The sequence below is a fragment of the Lissotriton vulgaris genome, chromosome 11 (genome assembly GCF_964263255.1).
Source record: "Lissotriton vulgaris chromosome 11, aLisVul1.2, whole genome shotgun sequence".
Lineage (NCBI taxonomy): Eukaryota > Metazoa > Chordata > Amphibia > Caudata > Salamandridae > Lissotriton > Lissotriton vulgaris.
Genome location: NC_141699.1, coordinates 720,590,353 through 720,603,619, shown reverse-complemented (window position 1 = coordinate 720,603,619; position 13,267 = coordinate 720,590,353). Strand labels below are relative to the sequence as shown.

Genomic DNA, 13,267 nt, shown 5'->3' with positions numbered 1-13,267 from the left:
GTTTCAAGTCCAAAGCCGAACACTGGTGAAGGGGAAAAAAGGGCAGCAATTATGGCCCTAGGCCCGACCAGCCAACCGCCCTTGTTCTCTCTGTCCTTAGCCTGGACGCCTGGGATGAGACGCTCAGAGCCCTAAGCTTAAATAGCCCTAGTGCTCAGGTGACACCTTTAGCCGATGGGAACCCTAACCAATCAGAGCACCAGCCCTAAGCCCTATGACCAATTGGAGACCAGGGCCTTACAATCAATCACAGCCCTAGTCCCAGCAGCCAATCAAACAAAACCTTAAGCCCTAGGCCCAATAGAAACCCTAGCCCCAAAACCAATACAAACCCTACACTTCTCAGCCAATCAGAAACCTAAGACCAACAGAAACACCTGATACAGAAGCCAATAAGAGCACAGATGTAACTTCTAGTAGCAAACTATAGAAGAGGTGGATGACCTCAAGCACAGGCTGATGGCCAGGGGGCAGGGCGCTGCTCCTGAAGATCGGAATGTCCAAGGATACAGACAGGCTCAATACACTATTTGCTGTTCCTGGTTCACCCTGCAGGCAGGCCCAAATCTATGCCACTTAAAAACTGCTTTTCGCACACTTCAACAACTTTCCCTTTTTCAAGCCAAAAACGAGTGTTACATGCACTTCCCAAACGCAGTTTAAACTTTAAAGCAGATTCAGCATCTCTTAAACACACTCTGCTTAGACTCGGAGGGTGTAGTTTGCCTTTTTAACTTTTGCAAGGTCCAAAAGAAGGGGGCTAGGGGTGCTGGGTGTTGCCCCTGCACTCATAAGGGCAGTACAGAGGAAATTAGGACAGAATATCAGTAATGGGCAGTTTAAACAGTATTAATAACAGACATAAAACAAGAGTTCAACTTAAATAGTTTATTAAATAAAACACAAGAGAAGGTTTTGTACAGCACACATACTGAACTTATTTATTAAGGGGCTCTCATATGTGGCAATGAAGAAATAGGAGGCAAAGTGAAATTAACCATTTCCTAGGATCAAGCAATTTCGTCACGTGGGGAAACCAAGTATGATACCAGGTTTTCAGGTTTCACATTTTGCAATTCAGCCACCAGATGAGTGTCTCTTTCCATTTTACATTAGAAGTTAATGCTTTGACTTTAACTCTTGATGCCTGAGAATAGAGCGTTGGTGGCAGAGAGAAGCCATGTGAAGGCTCGGTTTGTTGTTTACACCATGCATCTGCTTTAAGTCTCCCAACAACCATCTTTCATCACTCTGACCCTTGCACTGCTGGCATCGGTGCGGCCCTCAGGCATGCCACAGACAGTACTTTGCGGCCACCTGGTAAATATCTGCGAGTAGCTATGACCTAGAGCATACCCCTTTGAAGGATGGGGAGCTCAGGTCCCACTTGGAGATGTTAGGGTTGCCTGAGTGAGTGTGCCTCACCACCCAGTCCATGGTAGCCCGGAGTTGGTCAAGGGGACATTGAGCCTAGCAAAATGGCTCAAATGACTGACAAAAAGAAAAAGGGCAAGGGGCACAGGAAACCTGCTCCTGAGACTCCCACAGTCTAGGAGGAGCCTAACCCTGAGGGGGATGCCCCAGAGCCCACAGGGTAGGATGTGGCCGAACTGTGGAACCTATCTGAGCTGTCTAACTGGCAGATGGGAGGGGGGGGGGGGGGGGGGGGGTCTGACCAGGGAGGAGGTCTATAAGGCGCAGAGGGAATGCCCTACTAATGAGGGCCTTCAGCAGCAGGCGGCGGCGGCCCAGGCAGCTGGTGACTCCTCTGGCAAAAACCGGATTTACTGGGAGAATAGTCTCCTGTATAGTGAGCTTAAGGCTCCTGAGCCTGGTGCAACCAGTGTGTTGGTTGACCCCCTAGTACTACAGGGCCTTTCGACTGGGGCTGGCTCATGATGTACTCCTGGCAGGTCATTCGTGGCAAGAAAAGACCTTGGACAGGAGGTGGTATCCGACCAGGGCACCAACTTCATGTCAGAGAACATGAAGGCCATGTGAAACGAGTGTGGGTGACCTACAAGTTCTCCCCTCCTTACCACCCAAAGACTAATGGGCTTGCTGAAAAGTTCAACAGGACCCCGAAAGGCATGATTGTGGGTATACCAGAGCCCATGAGACAGAAGTGGGACTTCCTCCTGCCCTGCTTTTTGTTCACCTACAAGGAGATACAGCAGAATGGGGTTGGATTTAGCCCCTTTGAGCTGATGCAAGGACACCCTGTGAGAGGGCCTCTCAATTTGGTTAAGGATCGGGAGCAAACTACCGGTAGAGCCCCCCAGAATGTGGTCAGTTACATGCTGCCCCTTAAAAACCAAACATCTCGCTTCCAGAAACTCGCCCAGGAGGACATAAAACACTGGTATGACCAGAATGCCCTTCTGGGTGAGTTTTAGCCTGGCCAAAAAATGAGCGTAATGGAGCCCATGGAGCCATAGGCCATGCAAGACCGCTGGTCTGGGCCTTATGAGGTGAAGGAGCACAAGAGTGATGTCACCTACATGAAGGACCCTCAAACGGTTCCTAGGAGTCTTTAGGTCCACCATGTCAATCACCTCAAGCCTCATTTTCAGAAGTCTGAGCTTACCATGCTCCTGGTTACTGATGATGGGGTGAAAGTGGAGAGTGAACCACTCTATGACCTCTTTTCTTCCAAGAAGCAGGATGGGTCAGTGGAGTGTGTCAGCCTCTGCCCTACACTGACCCTAGATCAACAGAGACACTGCCGCCAGTTGCTGAGGCAGTTTGCCTCTGTGTTCTCCCTTATCCCAGGACTCACTACATGGTGTCCCCATGATCCCAGTATAATGGAGACATCATGATAGCACACCTGTAAAGAACACGATTTACAGGTTGTCTGATAAGGTGAGAGCACGTGTTAAGGAAAGGGTCTCTAAGATGCTGGTGTTAGGGGTTATTGAGCCCTCAAACAGCCCTTGATCCAGCCCAGTGGAGCTGGTCCCCAAAGCTGCTCCTCTAGGTGTCACACCTGAACCTAGGTGTGCCCCCCCTCCCAATCCAAACAGGGGTGAGAGCCTTCTTGGGACTCACTGGCTAATACAGAATTTTTGTCAAGGGATATGGCACCATTTTTGCTCTCTTTACAGAGCAGACTTCCAGGAAGCAGCCACATTTGGTGATCAGAGGCGTGCCAGAGAAATTTTGAAACCCTGAAGGAGTCAAACCTGGCATCCATGGCGTGATTTCCCTGGACTTTTTTGCCTTCTGACCTCCTGTTTTGCGGACTTCATTTTCACTGGCTTAATGACTCTGGGCACTTCACCAATGCTAAAGTGCATGTGCTCTCTGCTTAAAACATGGTAACATTGGCGTATCCCCAGGTGGCAAATTGTATTTACTTATATGTCTCTAGTAAAGTGGACTACATGTGCCCAGGGGCTGTAAAATAAATTCTACTGGTGGGCCTGCAGCACCGATTGTGCCACCCACTTTAGTAGACCTTTAAACATGTCTCAGGCCTACCACTATAGAGCCTGTATGTGCACTTTTAAAACTGCCATGTAGACCAGGCAAGTTAGCCCTCTTGCCAAGGCCCAGACCATCATTTTTAATACATATAGGTAACACCTAAGGTAGGCCCTGGGCAGCGCCAAGGGCAGGATGTAGTGTATTTGAAAAGGTGGACGTGTACTTTTGAGTTTGACATGACCAGGGGGTAACAAAACCGCTTACATTTGTTTTTCACTATTTCAAGGCCTCTCTCCCATATGTTGACATTGGGATTATCTTAGTACATCTTATAAGTGTCATTTCCATTTAAGAACAGACGGGACCCCCCCAAGTTAGGTGTTTCTGGAATAACAATTTTAAATCTTAATTTATGGTGGTTAGATTTTAAATTGTAATTCTGAAAATGGCACTTTCGAAAGTTGGCATTTTCTTACTTTATCCATTTGGTGACTTCTGCCGGTCTCTGAAGCCACGTCTGGGGTGGGGGACAGCTGAGCGTGTGTATTCACTACAGACAGCCACACACAAAGGGAGATTAGGTGTAACTGATGGGCCATCCACATCCTGATGGGAGGGAGGAGCAGACATGTAAACCTGAATGGGCTGGGGTTTATTCCCGCACAAAGGGCTGCATACTACCGTAGTGAGTGTTGAGTCAGGACAGGAAGGGGAGGGACTCTGTTCACTTCAAAAGCCTCTCTTTGAAGCCTCCTCCCACTTTTAAGACACAACTGGATAGAAGTACTGGACCTCAGACACCACCACTTCAGTACACTTCTGGACCTGTGGTTACTCTGCCAGGAAGAAGACTTGCTGTCCTGCTGAAAGGACTGTCACTCTGCTGAGCCCCACTGGACTCCTGCTCCGCTGATCTCACCTGCTGCTGATCTCTTGCCTGGGAGTGAGAAGGAAAGTCCTGCTGCGCCCCACCACTTAAACCCAGAGTTGCTGCAAGGGCTTGTCTGCTTGCCTTCCCCTAAAAGTCTCAGGGACATCAAAGATTTCATTCCACTCATCAACAGGACCTTGACTCTGCCATTTGAGAGTTTACACTGCCAAATGGTGCCAAGCCAGTCCTGAACCCTTGGAAGTGGGTTTAAAGTGCTGCAACTGCAAAAAACGGCGTGTTACCCTTGTTGAGCGTCTCAGAACAGGAGCATCCCCATCGACTCATCACTGCTGCTGCCTCCAAGACAGAGGACACTACATTGCCAGCTGCGCAGCTAAATGGCGATGCACTGCCTACATCAGAGGGGTTTGACGACTATGCATTTCCTTTTTTTTTTTATATATTTTTATTTCATTTTATAATTTATGAACAAGTATACCGCCAAACCGAAAAAAAGCAAGCAAAAACAGCTTACATCAACATAGCACAATTTTCCCTATAATAACAGACTACTATGCATTTCCGATCTGCGGGACTCGGAACTGACCCTTTGCCTACATCTCCAGGACTGACTAAGAAACATCGCCTCTCTTGCTCCTCGCATCTCGTCCTGGACGTTAATGCCCTAACCAAGATACAGTTCCAGCGGGCCAAGGTTAATTTAGAGTGTGTGTCTGACTTACCCTGACTCGGATTCTTATTCCTGCTTTGACAGGGTACATATCTCTGCCAACCAGGTACCCAAATTTAACACATGCAAAATGCAGTTAGTCCCTCATAATTAAGGTCATTTGCTTCCCAAGTTATGTAATGGATGTGGGAAGTGGAGAAGTATGGCATGTTGCGCTTGTGAGCTAGTTGTATGGCGCGGACATCAAAGAATCAGTAAATGTTGCACAAGATGGAGATTTCTCTTCATGTCGCCGCCTGAATGTGCCATTAATCAAGTTGTTTCCCTTTGAAAAGGCCTGTGAGATGGATTAAGGTATTCATATTCAGTCCTGTCATGCTGAGACCCTTTCAGTAGAACAACAACCAGAAAAACAGATTGTTTGCCCTTGCTGTTCTCCCTGCATACCTCTCTAGTAATATGCTATCTGTGCCTGGAATGAACACATCCTATAGCCCATTAGTTCTCTGTGGAGCTGTCTGGTAATTGCAGAAACTCAACTCAGTCTACATGGCTCTCACACTAACTTGAAGTTGAAAGCCCTTGAAGATATGTGCCGCTCTGCTCACCAGTGTATTTATTTATTTATTTATTTAACTTATATAGCGCGTTATAACCACCGGGGTCTCTAAGCGCTGTTTGTCCAGATTTACATAGTGAGGTATGGCATTCACTTGATCCCACTTGTGCGCCTAGGGTCTGCTCCATGCTTGCTTAAAAAGTACAGTTTTTAATTTTCTCCTGAAGGATAATAAATTGCTTTCCTTCCTAAGTTCTGGAGCCAATTTGTTCCACAAGGCTGGGAGTGTGTTGGAAAAAGCACGACCCCCCACCGTGGTCAGTTTGAAACGGGATTGGGACAAAAGGGTAGCGTCCGACGAGCGCAAAGTCCTGCCCGGTGTATAGGGGAATAGGCGGGATTTCAAATATCTTGGTGCTTTACCATACAGCGCCTTGTGTACGATGCACAGTCCTTTAAAGACAACCCTCTGACGAATCGGGAGCCAATGTAGCTCCTGCATCAGGGGGGAAGAATGGGCAGTCCTGGGTTTTTTATAGATCAGCCTGGCTGCATCATTCATAACCCCCTGTAGTTTATCCAGCAGCCGCTGGGGTAAACCTATGTATAGGGAGTTCCCGTAGTCCAGCCTAGCCAAAATTGTGGCTGAGACCACGTGTCTCAAGGTAGAGAATGAAAGTAAGGCAGAGATCTTCCTTAGTTGTCGTAACAGGCCTATACAAGTACCCACTACCGTGGTGACTTGTTTTTTCATGGATAGTTTGTCATCCACATATAGGCCTAGACTTTTGACTGCGGACGCCGGTTTCAGTGGCACACCCAGCTCCATAGGCCAAAATTTCTCACTCCAAGGGTTGCCCGAGATGGAGATGGGCAACACTTCCGTCTTATCCGGGTTGACTTTTAAGGAGTTCTCGGACATCCAATTGACCGTGGCTTTAAGTATGTCCTGCAACCTGGTGGACGCTCCCAGGCCATCATCCAGCCAAATGATTATCTGGGTATCATCGGCGTAGTTGTACACTAGGCAGTCCATCCTGTTCAGGAGAGCGATTAATGGCTGCAGGTAGATATTAAAAAGTAGGGGTGACAAGGCCGATCCCTGTGGAACCCCGCAGGTGATCGGAGCAGAGGTGGAAAGTAAATCTCCCAACTGTACTCTTTGCGTCCTGCCCTGCAAGAATGATGTAAGCCATGCATGTGCTGTACCCCTGATACCAAAGGCTCTCAACCGCGACAAAAGCTGTTCATGACACACGGTATCAAAAGCCGCGGAGAGATCCAGTAGTATCAGGGCGCTCGGTGTTTTTACATCAGCCCGAGTTCTCAGTTCATCTAGGATAGATAGCATAACTAATTCCGTGCTATGGTTAGCACGGAACCCTGCCTGATTGGTCTCCAGCAGGTTGTTACTCTCTAGATGACCCGAGAGTAATGCTAACACATGCTGCTCGATCACCTTAGCCAAGAAAGGCAACTGGGAGATGGGCCGGAAGTTTTTCAAACACTTCGTGTCCGATCCAGGTTTCTTCAATAAGGGAATCAGGCGAGCCTCTTTAAAAGCTAGAGGGACCTGTCCTGTACGAAGGGAGGTATTCAATAAATGCAAAACCTCTTCCTCAATTCCTGGTACTGCCAACTTGAATACATCAGGAGGGCATGGATCCACCAAGGAACCCGATTTGACTCGGTCCATGATTTTGAATAGTTCCTGTTTAGAGATTGGGGAAAACTCAACTAATGGTGGGATATCTAGCGGGGCAGTAAGGTCCGGTGGACAGGGACATTCGAGGGGTGTAGTTGCAGCAATTTCGCCCAGAATATCGGAGATCTTCTTTACGAAGAAGTCCTGGAACCTCTGGCAGTCCTCCTGGGTGAACTCAATACTTTGCTCTTTGTTTATCCTGAGTTCCGCCAGGACCCGAAAGATTTCCTTGTGCGGATTTCTTGCTGCAGCTATTCTTTCCTCGAAGAACACAGCCTTCCTGGTTTGTATGGCTAGTTTATAGTTAGCTAAGGATGAGATGTATTCTTTCTTGGCAATGGCGTCATACTTTTTGCGCCATGCCCGTTCTTTCTTCCTCACCCCACGTTTCATCTCCCTTAGGGAATCATTGTACCAAGGAGCCCCAGCTCCTCTCGCCACCTTCTTCACCCTGCGAAGGGGTGCCACCACATCAATGGCACTCCCCAGTGTAATGGATTTTGAACAGATCACAACCTTTTAAAGGTCAGACTGCTTGTTGGTGCCCCCAACCATGATATGAAATTAATCTTTAGTATCAAGTTCTGCTATATATGAGGATCTCTGCTGTACCAGCACAGGGGGTGGCTAACAAACAACAAGACTATTGAAATGACCGTTTACTAACCAAAACTAGGAACAAGTTTAAACTTGTTCTTCCGGAGGAAGCTGTCCTGCAGTGTGTGGAGAGGAGAAGGCCCACGATAAAGAGAACAAAAGCAAAGCATGTAAATTTAAGTCTGCATGGAGATAATCTTGAGAAAGTGCGTAGCAGAGGAGGCTCGAAAAGCTTGCAGATCTGAATGAAACGATCAAGGTCCAGCACAAGCCCAACATAAACCAACCATGAGTTTGTAGCAGTCGGTATAACCATTTTCCAACCAGAGAGAGACGGTTTTCCTCATTTTCAGTCCAAATCTTAGGATTAGAACTCATTAGTTTCAAACTACTGATCTGAATCAGCAGCGCCGGAAGCCATCCTTATACCCCTTATGGTTCTAAATAGAGCAGTGTTTAGAGACATAATTTGGCACTAACCACAAATCGTGCATTTTTTATTCAATAGCAAGCACAACGAGAGTCTAGGTCCCATGCATTCTCAGTCACCTGACATTTTAGATCAGCAGCTCATGAGAAATGACCCGAACCCGGGGCCTTAGCTTAAAAATAGCACTAGTAGTAATCCCTCCATTTAAAAAAGAAACCTTGGGGACTAGCTGAAGCAATACGCTCTCTATCTGATCGGCACCTTGTGCCCCAATCACAGATGGCCGGAAATTTAGTGACCCCGGAATACTGGAGAATGAGTTTTTTTTTTTTTAATGGAAATAAGCCCCTGTTCTCCAAAATCATATTTTTTTGGTTGGTGGGTATCCAGTACAATTTGTGGTGGCACATTTATATTTTTGGCTTGGTCACATTTTTGGCTAGTTCTCTGTAGCCTAAGCCATCAAACCGCTGAGCTGTCAAACCGCTAAGCTGTCCAACCCATACCACCATAACCAGGTCTGCTCAGAAACTGGAACAAAGCACAGCCAACAAAACATTCTTAATACATTACAACATTCTGAACAGCATGTTTGTTCTTGAGACTCTACACAAAGCCACTGAAGGTGCAAAGAGTATATTAAAATAAAGACCAATTCTTTTTAAAAAGTATATCTTCGTCTAGATATTGATTGCATTCTTTGCAATAAATGTCATACTGTATCTAGAATTCAAAGACTCTACCATCCTCCTACAGCGAGTCTTACGCTTAGCTCAACTACCATTGGAGAGTAACCTGATTATCCAACTAGAGTGCAACAGAACTGGAGATCCTGGCACACAACTGCTAAATGACAGAACCCTCCATGAATACTGCCGAGCAACCACTTATGTCTCAGAGAAATTGTTTCCCATTTCCTCTCTAACATTCGCTTCATTTTCTTGATATAAGCCCAGTTTCAATTGAATAACATGAAAAATATGACAAGGAGGACTGATATCAAAAGGGGTTGTATTTCTTCAACTGGGCACTGCAAGATGGATGAGATTTATTCACTGCTATGAAGATGATTGGGATAAGTGCAGAGCAAGCCCATCTCTATCACAGGATTTCTACAGCAAATTGCTTTGCCAGAAGAATATCCAACTTCAAAGCCCCACGTTACAAGTCACTACAAGCAATGCATTCATGAACCTTTTCTACTCACAAGGAAGAAAAAAGTGAGAGACTTATATGTGGCAGCCACAAGCAATATCACATGGAACAAATATAGAATTGATGACATTCAAAACAGTAGGCAGACAGTCAAGAAGCAACCCCAATTAATATAGTTTACCAGCAACTGGAGCTTAACAGTAAGGCACAGTGAACAAGTTACCTGCTGGAACGTCTGTACAGAGGCAGAGTACGAGCGCAGGGACAAGCCAAACTTCAGCAGGTTCAGCTGCAATGGGAAGAGGTACTGACTGGCTTTCTTCAGAATGAGCTGGTAGTTGGTGAAATCAGAACCTGTCAAGTAAAAGCATGGAAGATGAAAGGGGGATGAAGGACTCATCACAATAAGGTTGGAGGACAGTCAAACTCCCAGAACCCATATGCATACTCTGGCAGCCAATCTTTCATCTAGGATGAAAGCTGAACCCACTGCCAAGCGTTTTTGGCACACATTAATTTGTATTATAACCATGTATGTGGATGGGCCTCTTGCAGGCCCAATCCAAGGAAGCTGCTAATTCATAGCCCTATCGGCAAGATGTATCTAGCCTATTCGCATTAAAAACTGGCCTGATTCATAGATTCGGGCCATTTGCAACTGCAAAAAAGGGTATTTTTGTATGTAAGAAACCCCAACTGTTATTAGGTAACAGGCTTATTACTACAAACCAATGTAGTATTTAGTCGGGCGTTGTTTAGGACCTCCCCTCCAATGACTGAATCACAGTTGGATGTATTAATGTTTTGCAACTGAAATCCGGTTGCAATAAAATGCTATTTTACAGACTACTGAAAGTTAGTAGTAAGGCATTCACAAACAAGAAGGGGTCCCTAAGGGACCCTTTTCCCTCGGTGATTGTTGAGAAATACCTTTTGTAGAAGAAGGCAGTGTTTCCTAATCATAAAAAATGTATCTCATTTTTCTTTAAGGAAAACAGAATGTATAAAAAAAAAAGATTACTTTATTTAAAAGCAGTCACAGACATGGTGATCTGCTGACCCCAGCAGGCCACTATCACGGTCATGGCAGTGAGTCACAACTTGCAACATACCTCATTAATATTCATGGGTTGGTCGAATTGCGACGCACTACAAATACGCTTTTTATTAACTGACCTATTAGTACATTGGTTGGTTCACAAAAACAGAATAGATCTGTTAAATGTTGATGCGCAATTTGCGATTACTTTTACAAACTTCATTATTTGCACATCTGGCCCTTTGTGACGCAAAAAGGAGAGGCAACTTGCAAGTTATCACAATACTTTAGGAGAACATAAAATGAAAGTTCACAACTTCACTCTATAAATGCTATAGAATCTTAACCACTAAGTCCACTATTTAACATTGTATCTTTCAGGAAGATAGAATTTTAGTTTACACCACTTTTTTTCTTCATGAAATGCAACTGAAAAGTAATATCTTTGGCTTCAACAGGTCCGCTATTTTGTATTACAACAGTTTTTAATTGCATATCAAATAAGTTAAACATTACTTAGCTGTACTAATCGGTTTGCAACTATTAGTGCTGTAGATTCACATGCTTCCCCCCCCCCATGGTTTTTCCCATTTCGTGCAGGGTGCAGACGTTGCAAGTTGTTTTTCTTTGTAGCACAGTTTCGAGGCGATTAGTAATCCCTCCCCTAAAACCCAAAATGCACCAGGGCAAAGACTCCATCTAAGTTTGTGTTTTCCCATGCGGGTGAGAGTTAAGTAGGGGGTACACTAGTGTAATGTAATGTACTTAAGTGTAAATTAATGTTTAAGACATCATAATGTGACCTGCATCCAGGAGGGTTTATGTAAAACTGCAGCACATGCCAACTGTTACAGGCAAGCAATGTTTTCTGTTTGCAGAGCATGTGCTGAAGTAGGTCACATAATTTAAACAGATTGAAAAGGTTTGCTATGCCAAAGCCAAAGCTACATTATATTTTGTGCCTGGGGTGCATTTCACATGTTAACAAGCATTTGCAATGCAATAGGTCTCGTATTAGGAAAGTTTGAGCTATTGGTATTGTAAATGACACATTTTTTATTTAGGTTTTGTTTTTGAAAATAGCGAAATTAATAGCTTTGTCATTTACCATGCCAATAGTTATAACTTTCGCAAATGTGACACCTATAGCATTTGTAATGCAATATGTGTTGTATTTACGTGACTTACATGTATTGATATTACAAATAACAATGGTTTATAATTTTTTTAAATAATTAATACTTAAATAAAGTGGTATTATCTGGAGTGTATTTATGTTGCATTGAGTAGTGTAATTATGTGGTGTGTAATTATGTGGCAATGAGTGGTATTATGTTGAGTGTATTTATGTTGCATTGAGTAGAGTGTAATTATATGGTGTGTAATTATGTGGCACTGAGTTATTGTGTGGAGTGTATTTATGTTGCATTGAGTAGAGTGTAATTATGTGGTGTGTAATTATGTGGCACTGAGTTATTGTGTGGAGTGTATTTATGTTGCATTGAGTAGAGTGTAATTATGTGGTGTGTAATTATGTGGCACTGAGTGGTATTATGTGGTGTGTATTTATGTTGAATTGAATAGAGTAATTGTGACGTGTGATTATGTGGTACTGAGTGGTATTATGTGGAGCGTATTTATGTTGCATTGAGTAGAGTGTAATTACATGGTGTGTAATTATGTTGGACTGAATGGTATTTTGTGGAATGTATTTATATTGCATTGAGTAGAGTGTAATTATGTGGTGTGTTATTATGTGGCACTGAGTGGTATTATGTGGATTACATTTATGTTGCATTCATTAGAGTTATTATGTGGCATGTAATTATGTGGCACTGAGTGGTATTATGTGGAGTCTATGTTGCATTCAGTAAAGTGTAATTATGTGGCTTGTAATTATGCGGTACTGAGTGGTATGTGGAGTGTATTTATGTTGCATTGAGTAGAGTGTAATTATGTGGCATGTAACCATGTTGCACTGAGTGGTATTTTGTAGAGTTTATTTATGTTGCAGTGAGTAGAGTGCTATGAATCATGAGAGGCCAAGTAACCATCTGGAACATTAGCACCGTTTTCGTAAACATTTCTTAGGCCAATAAAACCCCCAACAGTCCTGGGGAGGGTCAGGCATGGTCAGGCACACCATGAACAAGCATTTGCAATGCAATAGATCTTGCATTAGGAAAGTTTGAGCTATTGGTATTGTAAATGACAGTTTTTGTATTTATGTTTTGTTTTTGAAAATTGCTAAATAAATAGCTTTGTCATTTACAATGCCAATGGTTATAACTTTCGCAAATGTGCAACCTATAGCAATTTTAATGCAATATGTGTTGTATTTACGTGACTTACATGTATTTTTTATTACAAATAACAATGGCTTTTATTTTTTTAAATAATTAATACTTAAATAATAGTTATTGTAATTTATAATGGCAATAGCTTAAACTTTTGTAAATAACATTTGTGAAGATTATGTTCAGTGTATTTTATTGTGACGAAAATCCAAGAACATACGTCAAATATTAACATTTTTTTCTTACATTTGTAATAAAGCTTGGAACATTGAGATAACATATGTTTTGTTATGCTATGTTTTGCTATGCTATGCTTTGTTATGCTATGCTATGTTTTGCTCTGCTATGCTTTGTTATGCTATGCTATGTTTTGTTGTGTTTTATTATGCTATGCTTTGTTTTGCTATGCTATGATTTGTTATGCTATGCTATGTTTTGCTGTGTTTGGTATGCTATGCTGTGTTTTGCTATGTTATTATAGGTTTTGTTATGTT

At 43.6% G+C, this 13,267-nt stretch overlaps 1 protein-coding gene across 2 annotated transcripts in view; it reads right to left on the bottom strand.

Annotated features, from left to right (window-relative positions):
• The window catches only part of UGGT1 (UDP-glucose glycoprotein glucosyltransferase 1), an 849,443-nt gene that overhangs the window by 784,079 nt on the left and 52,097 nt on the right, over positions 1-13,267 (bottom strand). For both annotated transcript variants that reach the window (XM_086943802.1, XM_086943803.1), the window contains exon 4: positions 9,661-9,791. In XM_086943802.1, the coding sequence (XP_086799928.1) occupies positions 9,661-9,791 (131 nt within the window). The remainder of the gene's footprint in view (positions 1-9,660; positions 9,792-13,267) is intronic.